Raw genomic sequence first — 12,444 nt, 5'->3', positions numbered from 1 at the left:
TATTCTCAACACTAATGAACTTGCCGCACTTCGCGCAGTTATAAAAGACGTCATTATATAGTTCTTTTTTGAAAGTATTTAATTTTAAAAATTCATGTATTTATATGATATAAATAGTTAATTTTAAGGCAAGTCTTGATCTCAATTCCATCTCTTAATTTTAAGGTCTTAGCTTTTGGAATTAGATTCAATGTTTTATTATCACTAGGAAATCAATTAAGGGACTTTTGAAAGGGATAACGACAATCTCTTCATCAATTTCTTGTTGATAATGTTTGATACCTTGGCGTGAGGTTTTTATTTTTTTGTTGCTCCGAAAAAGAAGATAACTTCCTGTAGAATCCATACATGGAAGTAGTTTCGTTGATTGAACACTGGAAGCACCAAAATTTCTATTTTTGAGAGTTTGGAGAAGGTAACTGAGACGTAATCAATTTCGTTGCCAAGTCCCAACTTTATAAATATATATAAATGCTTTGGTTTGTCTTTGTCCCTTTTTTGTCAAAGCATATTATGAGCACTATGCTTTCTCTTCCAATATTACGACCCTATTTTTGGTATCACGATTATCTTCATTAGATATTCCAATATTAGGTAAAGAATAAATTTTACTTTTTTGTTTTGTGGGTACCGTTACAGATTGTCCAACTTCTAGACAATGCCCTTTTCTGTCACAATACCCATCCTTTTCAACAGTCACATTGGTATATACTTCTCAACTGCAGACTGCTTATTCCAAGTTAATCCTATTGATATTTTTGGTCCCCACAACAACAAAAACAACAAACACAATGTAATCTCACAAGTGGAGTCTGAGTAATATAGTGTGTACACAGGCCGAACTCCTACCTTGTGAAGGTAGAGATAGACCAAATATTAAAAGCTTGGAAAATTTACCTTAGATGGAATATAATTTCAAGTGCCCAGTGTTGAAGTTGCTACTAAGATAGATTTCACTGTCTTATGGTTCTTACCAGTTTGATCAAGGGTCAAAGAACACATCTGGTTAAGGGAGGAGCAGCCACATCCGCTACACCACATCCTTTGGTGGTACTAGCACAGATTCAAAAAGACATGCCATACAAACTGACACTTCGATTAAAGAACCTGTTTTTTTTGTGTAAGAGGAACTCCCATAGTCCGCATTTCAGATGTAATGCAAATAAGCATAAGATTATACAATTTTGAAATCTAGCACTGAGGTACAAAAAACTGCACAGCTGGAGATGGTGCCCCTGACACTTTTCTTGGGAGATTTATGTACATTTTATAGACATCTCACTCACAGAAGAATTAATATACAAAGAGTTACAACAATCCAACTCTTTGAAAATATTTGAACCAATGCAATCTCTCAAGAACCATAAACCACTGCTACACCGGCAAGAGATCAAATAAGGAAGACAAAATTATAGAGTCAGTCAGATCTTGATTCCGGATTGTATTCACAGAGATCAGAGGCAGTTTGTATGCTCGCTAACTGAGCTTGATTACTTGATGCGCTTTGATTTTGCTTCTCTCGTTGGAAATCTTTCAATGCTTTAAATCTCAAATCATCAGTATACGTACTTGCTTCTGGGATATCATCAGGAACTTCTCGTTTCCCTTCAAGCATGCCTACAGCCTCAGACATTAGAGGCCTGAGTGATGGCGTCGCACTAGTGCATAATAGTGCTACTTTTATTATCCTTTCTGCTTCTGCTTTGCTGAAACGAGAACCCAATTTATCATCAACGAGCTCCTCTATTATTCCATTTTGTAGCAAGTGACAGGCCTGCGATAAAATTTTATAAGGAGGTTTTTCGGTTAAAAGAGTGCAACGATTCTCAATCTTAGAAATAGCAGACTGGTCCGGCTGTGTTGAAGTGCATCAACAATAAAGGTAAAAGAAGATACCCAGTCTAAAAGACAAATGAAATTGTCGGAAGGGGCATAGCTATTGTTGTTCTTGCCACTAACAATTTCAAGGAGGACAATCCCAAAGCTGTAGACATCTGCTTTGTAGGACAAATAACCCCACAGTGCATACTCTGGTGCCATGTATCCTCTGCAGTTATTAACAATTATGGCACAAATTTTACCTAACCATACTGATGACAAGATAAAGGTAAAAAGAAAATCTAGTTTGAATTCTGCATTGAAACATACATTGTTCCAGCAACTCGAGTGCTAATATGGGTCTTCTCATCTTCAGTAAGTCTAGCCAACCCGAAATCCGAAATTTTGGGATTTAAATCCTTATCTAGCAGTACATTAGTAGCTTTAATGTCTCTGTGTACAATTTTAAGGCTTGATTCCTCGTGAAGGTAAGCTAGACCTTTAGCAATCCCAACACAAATCTTGAACCTTGTCGGCCAATCAAGTATCAATTGACTTTTCTCTGGATCTAAGGATGTCCATCATACTAAAATGTCAGTGAACATTGCATAGAGAGCTGGTAGTAGTTCAGAATTTTTAAAAAAGTGAATGAATAACTTACTAAATAATGCACGAGCAAGGCTATTGTTCTCCAAGTATTCATATACGAGCAGTAATTCAGTCCCTTCAATGCAGCAACCATGCAGCTTAACAAGATTTGGGTGTTGCAAACAAGAAATCATGCCAATCTCATTTAAGAATTCACGGTTTCCCTGTCTTGATTGGTGTGAGAGCTGCTTCACTGCAACTGAAATACCATCAGATAACCGGCCCTACATCAAATATTTGGTCAGAGTTCACAAACAATAATGATAACAAAATGTACCATTACTATTGTTCCCATAATGATACCTTGTAAACTGCACCAAAACCACCTTCCCCTATCTTGTTAGAAGCATCAAAGTTGCTAGTGGCAGCCTTTATTTGCTTTAAAGTAAAAGAAACGGTCTGCAGCTCCATGCCCTCTAAATCTGTCATGGAAATAGAGTCTTTAATGGTTAGTCATCTATTTACAACTCACGACTTCTGGATAGGGAGGTTTTGTTGATTATCATTTCAGTAGAATGTGCTCTTTCAGATCAGCAAAGCATGGATCAACTGCCTAGTCACAGAATTTGCTAGTTAAATTTACTTCTTTCGAACACATGTTTAGTGATCACCTTTTCTCTGTCTCTTTTTGCATTGCAGATAGCCTTTCCACCAAAGTATGCTCATTACCAACAGGAAAATGCATATAGCCACTACTCCAACAATAACATAAACAGTCACACTCTTCTTATCTTCCTCCGAACAAGATTTAAAAGCTGCACATAAATGAAGACAAAATTGTTGTGTGCGCAGCAGCAGTGCAACAGAAAATGAGATTCAATCAGCTAAGATTCATCAAGTTGATTACATAGAACTTGAACATGCACATGTCATTCATGGGAAAATAAAAGCAAAGTAAATATGTTTAAACTCATCAACACTCCTTCAAGCTGAGAAAAAGGACGCCGGTTTGCTATTTCAACCAAAATTATGAAAATGGAGTTCCACAGCCATATAGAATGACCCATATTTCACCAGTTCCTGCTGCCACTGAGCATTACCCAAAAGAGAAAAAAAGGGAGGGGGCACGAAAACAACCATTTCAGTCTTGCATAGACTTGCTCCATTTCTAAACCATCAGCTTACAAAATTTCACATCAATTTAAATGGTGAACTTTAATTTCCCTGTTAACATTACTACTTCTGAAAATATACCGCCTTCATCCCTTTTACGCAGGAGATTCTGGAAAACACATGTGCTGTACTAATATAAGCATCGAACTTGTCTGCTGCAAGCCCCGAACTTGCAAGGACCAATTACACTTGGCTTTTGATGGTTAATACAAACGAAGAGCTGATTATATAGATATAATATGTATATAAAAGAAAGGCAAATACTTTAGGAATTCCAGGGAATTAAAAGCTATCTTTCATTAAGAATTAGGAGAGCTTGTAGAAACACAAATCAGGGAACATACTAATACTTATGGATGGTACAGAACCACAAGCAGATCAAGCCAGGAATGAAGTTTAAGAGCTTGGTTTAAAGAAACTAGTTTGCCCGATAATAAATTAGGAATGCTAATGAAAAATTACTCTTTCAATCACTTGGAGCAGGCCAAGTAAAGGTTCACAAATTGGCTTTTGATGCTGATAATATTTTACTTGTGGTCTCTAGAAAAATGAAGCAACTCTGAAGAGACCAAAGCAAATCAATTGTTGAGATAGATGCTCAACCAGTTATCTTTTAAATTTCAGAAACCAACAGGTGTTCAAACAGCAGGGAGAAGAATGGGCTAGAATCAGATTTTCCACATATTGACTTGGATCAAGGAAGCTAGAAAACCAATATCTTTTACATGGAAGTTGATAAGCATTGTCAACCCCACAAGTAGTCTAGCAGAGCATGTAATCGTTCATTCCGTTGCAGTGTTTTTCTAGAAGCAAGTAACCAATCCTGTGACCTTATCAGATGATATGTATGATCACTAGAATCTCTCTGTAGGATTTTTTACGAGACATCCTTTAAATACACAATATATTACAAAGAAAGAAACCAAGTGAAATTAAAAAATTGGATATACTTCGTCATTCCCCTTTGGATGATGAAGGTTGAGGAAACTTACTTGGTTTGAGTGAAATAGCAGATATGAGGGGGCCGTAATTCCCTCTAACTGGGATTCTGGTAGTGCCTTTGCCAGCCCAGTAAAATCGAATCTCCAAGGTATTATCTGTAACACTGGTGTTAAAATGCCTAAGTACGGGCTTTTGAACTCCATCAGCCTCATTCACAATATTGAAGTCTTTCCAAACTAATTTCTCCTGGAGCAGAAAGAAGATTGTGTAAGTATCTTTTTGAAATCAGGAGAAGCTATTAGATAAGGAGCTTCTTTTTATTTAATTTCACAAGGTATCAGAGACTTTACTATCTTGTTATACATCTAATATCTTCCATTGAAATCCACCTATCCGGATAAGGTTTTTCATATTTTTCATAATTTTACTAGTCTTGTATCTTTCTAGTTACTGGTCCAGCAATGCCGTTATTACATGTCCCCTCAGGCCATTTCTTTTGGCCAGCACGTGCCACATATAAACAGTCCACATTTGCCCTAGGGCCTGATATCATCAGTTCAAATCTGCTGACCTGTCAAATCAACAGTCTATGTTTGTGCAGTAAGTTGACAAGTCATTATCCAGAGAGCCCCATGTCATTGTCCAACAAACTTTCTAATTGCGACTCAATATGTTTCTAGTCAACACCTAGTCTCTCTTCAGGCCATTTTTTGGGGCAGCACGTGCCACATATCAACAGTACACATTTGTCTAGAATTTGATATTGTTAGTCCATGTTTATTGACCTGTCAAGTCGACAATCTATAATATTCTAGCCAGCCAACAAGTCAACATTCAGACAGCACCACATTGCCGTCCAGAGAACATTTCCAGTCGCGACTTGTCCAGTTACATGTTTATAGTCAATGCCTGGTCAGCTTCATTTTTTATCGTCAAATAATCACCGAGTCAAACATCATAGATTGTCAGCTATTTAATCAAACTGGCAGTGTGCTTGCTTTAGCGTAGACATCTAGTTAAGCTGGCAGCATGAGTGTCCTCAAATTCAATCATGTCTAATGGATTCATGTTAGCATACCTAGTCAGTTTCGTCTCAAGGTAGTGTCCTGTCACTTTTGTGCTATAATTTAGAAGCTCAAGTTGCTTCACCACCTTGAGATGAGGGACGTGCTGAAAGTCGAGAATTAATGCTGTTATGTGTTAAAATATATTTTTAAGTTAATAGTAGCGAATGTTCTTTCTAATTCTGTTACAGTAAAGAATCCAATGGTATGAATAATTTCCCTTGTTTAATAACTTTCTTTATATATAGTTTAGATTAAACTTACCTTATTTCTAGTAGTCCAAAATCCCATATAAGGATCTTGTTGTATATTGTTAACAACAAAATTCAATACAGGTTCTCTCTTCTTTTCCTGTATCTTCACACATCTAATCATAGTTTAACAGCATAGGAAGTTTTATAATTAACATACCAACCTGAATGTATATATCAAACACTCGCCTTCCAAGACTGGTATATGTGCTGTCATTTGTAAAAGTTATTTCAGCAAATTCCAAGCTGACATTGTAACTCCCATTCTCCAAGCAATAACGGAAGTAAGTGAGCGAGAGGGGAGACATCCGAGCATTATTGTACAATTCAGAGAGGCTTTTTGATGGTGTACTTTCAATAAAACGAGCATTTTGATCGTTATTATCATCCATAAAGTCCCCAGTGCTACTCAATCCCCAAAAATTGGTACTAGTACTGAAATATCTAGCAGAACCACCATCAACTCCTGCATCTCCTTCATAATTAACCTCTCGGCCGCCCTCCTTTACGGTAAAATCATTTCCACCACAATTAACATGTAATGAGCACCCATCTGGCAAGGAAAATTGTTTAATTCAATGCTCAAATCATGGTGCTCAAAATATTTCTCACCAGTTGGGAGAACAATCAAGCAGAGAATATTTCCAATCATTAGGTTATGAATTTACTAATCACCTTAAAACCTGTAGATATATGACTTTAGGACTGAATCCAACATTAAAATGTATTGGCATTTTAATATAACAGATGATACTAATGTGCTACAGTCTGTTTGATAGTTGAGCAGTTTGCTACTCGAGTTGACGAGAGAATGCCAAGGGGCTAAAGGGTAAGCATCAGATTCTTTACTGTTAGGTTGTGTTTTTCATATGAAATTGTATGACTTTCCAGAGAAGAAAAGAACCTACTTACACCGAGGACAAGCGAAATCCTCTGTACATGGAAGAATTCTCCTTCTGTAGAAGTTAAAGCGCAAAAGCAGTTAGACCCAAATTTGAATCAGATGAGAAAGCAAAGCTTTGCACTTCCTTTTTCCATCAGTTTCATCATGAATCAGAATTTTAATGTTTCAGAATAATTAGAAGAATCCTCTTACAAGGGGCTTGCTGCTGCAGAGCTCTTGTACAAGTTTACATACAGATTCCTGTAGTAGGAATAATTCTCAGAACCATATATGCTCATCCAGTAAAATAACTTAAGAGCAGGAATTAACAAATAAGGACCTTTCCTTACATATTTTGCTGACAAGCATGTTGGTCAGGTCCTTGCGATGTAAAATTATTGTAGGAAAGATCACTGCATGCGATGAATGCTGTCAGATACCATCTTCCCAATTATGAACAAAGCGTTTGTGAGATCCGCATGAAGACAAAATGTGGAAAAGAAACTGCCGAGATCAATGAATCAAAATTGCTTTGGCACGCCAGTGTACGATCACTATGTTTTTGAAGAATAACTATGACATGTTCCGCAAAGACTGATCCTATCATGCACAAGAAGAATGTGTGTATGAAATTCGAATATTAACAAGTGTAGACTTACACATTTATTCCATCCTTCAAAATTGAGTCAGGTATAACTCCACTGAGCATGTTGCCAGTAAGAAACCTATGTAGAGAACATAAAGCGGTTAGGCAAGAGCAAAGTTGGAAGTCAACAATATGTTATATGCTTCATACTCCAAGATGATTGGGTATGAGCAAAAGAAGCTTGAGAAGAAAAGAGAAGAGACTGCTTTAACTTGCCAACAGAAAAATCAAAACGGGATAAGTTTCCCAGAAATCCACCTTTTGCAATTCAACTTACACAAATTTCAGCATACTTCTAGCACTAATATTGTTTGGGATTCCTCCAACTAACTTGTTGAAGGTAACATCTCTGCAGTAAAATTAAACAGAAAATCAAGATTAGAAAGTATTTTACCGTTTGAACTCTTAGATGGAGGAGATGAATCCGTGTGTCAAACTCTTACAACTGTCACATGTATATTGAAGAGCAAAATGTATAAAAGAGTGACTCTATATATTAAACTAAAGAATGTACTGGAGAGATACAAGAAGAGGAAGGATGAGAAGACTAATTAAAAGCAAATATCAACATGAAGTTGGTATTAAGGAAAAGGACATCAATGAGAGCTAACGAAGCAGAATATCAACATGATACCTAATACAGAGGACAGCCATAGTCGAAGCAGAAAAATTTATTTCGCCTAACTGTACGTCCATAACTTACAACGTATGCAGATCCTTCATCGCCCAAATATATACAGGAAGTTCTCCAGAAAGGCTGCAGTTTCTCAATACCCTGCATCCATATTTAATAAACTTAAGGAAAACTAGAATGTCTAATAACACACTGTAATTGTACAATGGTTTCCACATATCAGAACAATCTGACATACAAGGTTACCAAGCCCATGTTATCACTCAGTGGAGGAAATGCCTGAGCTGGTCCACCTATGTCACTGATCCTCCTGTATACGAAATTGACCATGAGATAACTGGCAAAGAGTAAATGCTCTACAAAAATCTAATGGAAGTAGTTAAGATAATGTTGAAAGGTTCTATTACTCACAAATCTGTTAACTTATTCAGAAGAGATATGTTTGATGGAATGGGACCCTCTAGTCCGGTGGCATGCATCTCCCTTCATATATCATCAAGAAACAGTTAGAAACTCTGCCAATTTTTTATTTTTTTTTTGAAGTTTGGGAGGTATTTCCAAAGACCTTACAGTTTGGTAAGTTGTTTCCAGTTCTGTATGAAATCTGGAATCTGTCCGCTGAAATTGTTATCATTTATCCTACTGTATGGTAAATATATACTGTGAGATATACTATTTCGCAAAAAAGAAAGGAGCTAAAAGCTGGGCTAGGATGTATGTTCTTACAAATCTGTTAAATTTATGAGTTCAGAAAATGAAGTTGGCACCTCTCCCACCAATTGGTTGGAGGATAAAATCCTGAAATTAGAAAAAGATAAAGTCACTCATCTATGCATTGGTCATTCAGGTGCCAATTGTTCTTCAAGTTTGCTTTAGGAGAAGATAACAAAGAGAGGTCATACAGGGTTTCCATGTAGATCAATTTCCCTAGTTCAGAAGGAACAGTGCGTGAAAACTGGTTCCCCTCGAGGTTCCTGGTTAAAAGATCCATTTTCAATACTAGAAACAATGAGAGGAAATAACCACCAAAATATAATTGGAGAAAATAACCATATATGGACAAATCAGCGGTCTCCATCTAGTTAGGAGAATCCAGACTCGACCGATATCATTGAAGTAAGTTCGAAAGAAATTGAATACATACAGGTATAAAAGGCTGGTGATGTTTCCCAACTCCTTTGGGATTCCCCCTGACAACCGGTTTACAAGAACAGAGCTGGATCAAAAAGTATACAATTATAATTTGCAAGTGAAGACATGACAAAACTGATTAGCCGGAAAGAAGTGGGTTCTTACATGTTAGTCAGCTGTTTTGTGGCCCACTCAACTGGTATTCTACCAGTGAGATAGTTGTATGCAAAATCACTATAAATGGGGTACAAAGAAAAAGGCAAAAGATTTAGTGAGTGATGTTGATATTGGCAAGAAAAAAGAAGCTAGTCACATCAATTAGGAAAATTTCAATTGCGGAAATGGTCAAGAACAACTCTTACATTTGTCTGATGTTGGGAAGCTTTACCAATTCAGGTGGGAGAACTCCTGGAAGACTTAAACCCTTTAACACACTGCATAAGTGAAAATAATATACAGGCTTCAATTATGGAACCAATTGCAATAGAAACAAATAAAGACGCAGACACACACACGCACGCAAAAGAAGAAAAATAGAAAATGACTGTTTCTGATAAAGGAAATCACACAATGAGTGGTATATTTAGTCAATTTTGAGAGAGAAGAGCTAGTATGAAGTCACTAGAAGGAAACTTCTACATAGCTTTTCTAAACCCAATAAAAGCATAGCCTATGCTGTTTCTCTTTACAAACTCCAGGAATACTTAAGTTTGAATAAACCTTTCAAGCAACAATACATAATAGTCCAGCGGAAAGGAAGTTCATGAAAAATCTGAAACTTCTTCACTTCAAGTTCATAGAGTTCGTTCTTAAATCCCATTTTGACAAAAATAAAGTTGGATTGTCCCCAAGCTGGCTTTGGGTGACATTGATAAGCACGCGGATATTGGTCACGCTCATGGTACTATGTAGCAGTAGATAGAAAGCATGCATGACAAGCTAAAGGTTAGAAACAAATTAAGCAATCTTGATTTAGTAACAAGGTATAAATGCCTCACATTTTTGTGATGTGGTTGAATTCGTCACCTCCGATGCCACGATCACATTCGACAATATTCTCATACCACCCACGTGGCTTAACTCTGACTCCAACCTCTTCAATTCTGCATGAATCTGCATCGAAATTCAAATATGTTGCACCCATGGTTTTGGCGATTTGTTGGAGGACATCCACTGAAAAGCAATCAGTAAGGTTGAAATTAACTATATAATCCACATTTGACAATACATGAAGACACTGGAGAAACTTAACCCTCAAACTAACATAAAAAGAAACTGCAACCTTAAAATATTATTCCAAACAGGGGTGTAGCTAGAATCCGCCTACGTGTTTGGCCGAGCTCACTAGCTTTTGTTCAAACAGTGTATTTGTGTTACGAAATTCATTAAATATGAAAAAATATAAAGTTTAAAACCAAGTTATTGGAACTTGACGTCGTCGTTCTAAAATTCAGAACCATAAAGTTGAAATTCTGGCTCTGCCTCTGATACCGAACAATATGTGAGCTACAAAACTACAATTTGAATAAATTTGGACAAAAAGACCAAACTTCCAGCAATAAAAGGAAAAGAATAATAAAGTCTTCATTTTTTGGGTCTTTCTAGATCATATCAAAATTTAAAAAATAACTTAATTATGAACTGCCCCAAATTCAAAGCCAACACTTCCATGGCTAAACAAGCAAATCACAGTATTGCCTAAATGAAGCATCTCAACCACTAGACATAGCATTAATTTCAGAAATTCGGTAACCAACTTTAATATTCTATGATTTATCCATCTGAGAACAGTAAAGTTCACACCTTTTCACTATAAATTCACTAATTTGAAGTAATTCCATAATTCCACCCATTTCTTATCTTCTTTAAACTCAAAACTCCTCGTCCTCTTGAGATTATAATACAGAGAGAGCTGTACTCAAAAAATTTACTATTTCTTAATCTGCTAAAGTATCCTACCCTGACCCCCCCCCCCCAACACACACGCACACACTCCCATGGAGTCCAAAAATACCCATGAAAGCAAGAGACAAGAGCTGCAGCTTACCTTCTTCTTGAGGCACTTTGGACTCCGAAAATATCAGGAACAAGAAGCAGCAGTTCAATGTAAGAATCCAAGCTGTGGTGATGCTTCTAGATGGGAGCATTTTTCAAGATTAGAAAGAAAAAAAATGTGTAAGAAAAGAAAACAGTAAGTGCACAAGTCAGTAGGAGGAAATATATGAATATCCCAAGAAATAAACAGCAAAAAAGAGGGGGGGAAAGTTGGAAATGATTGGTGCTGAAACTGTATCCATGTAAAATGTTCAGAGAAAGTAGACGTGATATTTTCTAATCAAAATAGCTGACCGGGAATTTTGGAGCCATGCGCATGTGTTGGGAGTGCGGAACCATACTATTGTTAATTTTTACTAAATAGACTAAAATAAGTGTAAAAAAAAAAAAGTTACCAAAGTATATATAAGTGGCGTTATACTGAGAAACTTACATAGCGCCATTAATATTGGCGTTATACCCCTTAATACAAATCCCCCATCTTCTTCTTCTTCGTTCCATCTCCGTCTTCCACCTCTTTTCACTTCTGGTCCCCCCACACCACCGATCTGGCCCAATTTTTTTTAAAAAAAAAAAATTGGGTCCCCCGTCACATAAAAGTTTAATATTTGAGGTCCCACTGTCAAGTAGAGCTTCGTGTTTTAGTGGATTCATTCTTCCGGAGTCAAAATTTCGATCCATCTACATTTCAAAAATTCTAAATCGAGATATTTCGATTTATTTTAAGTTGAAACTTTTATAACAATGCATATTACTTGATTTGTATGTGTTCTATTTCGGTTTGTGTTTATTTTTTCCGAAACTAGCATGTTAAATTTTATCCGGATTTAATTTTAGTGTTGTATAAAAATATGTAAATTAGTCTAAAAATGTGTTTGTTAATATCCTCATGTATATTTATGTGTTTTTATGCCGTTTAGTTTAGATTATTTTTTAGCGTAGTAAAATGTATACTTTATTAGCGTAGTAAAACGTAGACCTTTTTTGCGTAGTAAAACGTAGACCCCTTTAGCGTAGTAAAATGTAGAGCCTTGTAGCATAGTATTGTGTAGTAATTGTTTAATTATATTATATTCTAGCACGAAACCCATATATATCTAATTATGGTGCCACTGGGCCACAGAAAATCTAGCACGAAACCCATAATTATAAATATATATATATATATATATATATATTTATATATATATTACAATTTAGTTATTAAATAAATATGAATAAAAATTATTTAAAAAACATAAAATTATTAATGATAGTTG

The 12,444-nt window shown here is 36.1% G+C and overlaps 1 protein-coding gene across 1 annotated transcript; it reads right to left on the bottom strand.

Annotated features, from left to right (window-relative positions):
* Positions 1–1,075: 1,075 nt before the first annotated feature.
* LOC104236242 (probable LRR receptor-like serine/threonine-protein kinase RFK1) lies at positions 1,076–11,434 on the bottom strand. The gene is made up of 24 exons (XM_009790127.2): positions 11,178–11,434; positions 10,129–10,303; positions 9,493–9,564; positions 9,296–9,364; positions 9,144–9,215; positions 8,902–8,973; positions 8,726–8,797; positions 8,570–8,641; positions 8,411–8,482; positions 8,238–8,309; positions 8,069–8,140; positions 7,643–7,714; positions 7,379–7,444; positions 7,070–7,132; positions 6,933–6,980; positions 6,749–6,792; positions 6,001–6,389; positions 4,572–4,767; positions 3,078–3,221; positions 2,770–2,888; positions 2,480–2,690; positions 2,149–2,386; positions 1,897–2,047; positions 1,076–1,774 (listed from the first exon to the last, which is right to left on the bottom strand). Exons 1-24 carry the CDS (start codon positions 11,275–11,277, stop codon positions 1,418–1,420), a joined length of 3,018 nt encoding a protein of 1,005 aa, XP_009788429.1. The 5' UTR covers positions 11,278–11,434; the 3' UTR covers positions 1,076–1,417.
* Between the last annotated feature and the right edge of the window lie 1,010 nt (positions 11,435–12,444).

Source organism: Nicotiana sylvestris, chromosome 2 (assembly GCF_000393655.2).
Source record: "Nicotiana sylvestris chromosome 2, ASM39365v2, whole genome shotgun sequence".
In the NCBI taxonomy this organism is placed as follows: Eukaryota; Viridiplantae; Streptophyta; class Magnoliopsida; order Solanales; family Solanaceae; genus Nicotiana; species Nicotiana sylvestris.
This window is presented reverse-complemented; position numbering and strand designations above follow the sequence as displayed.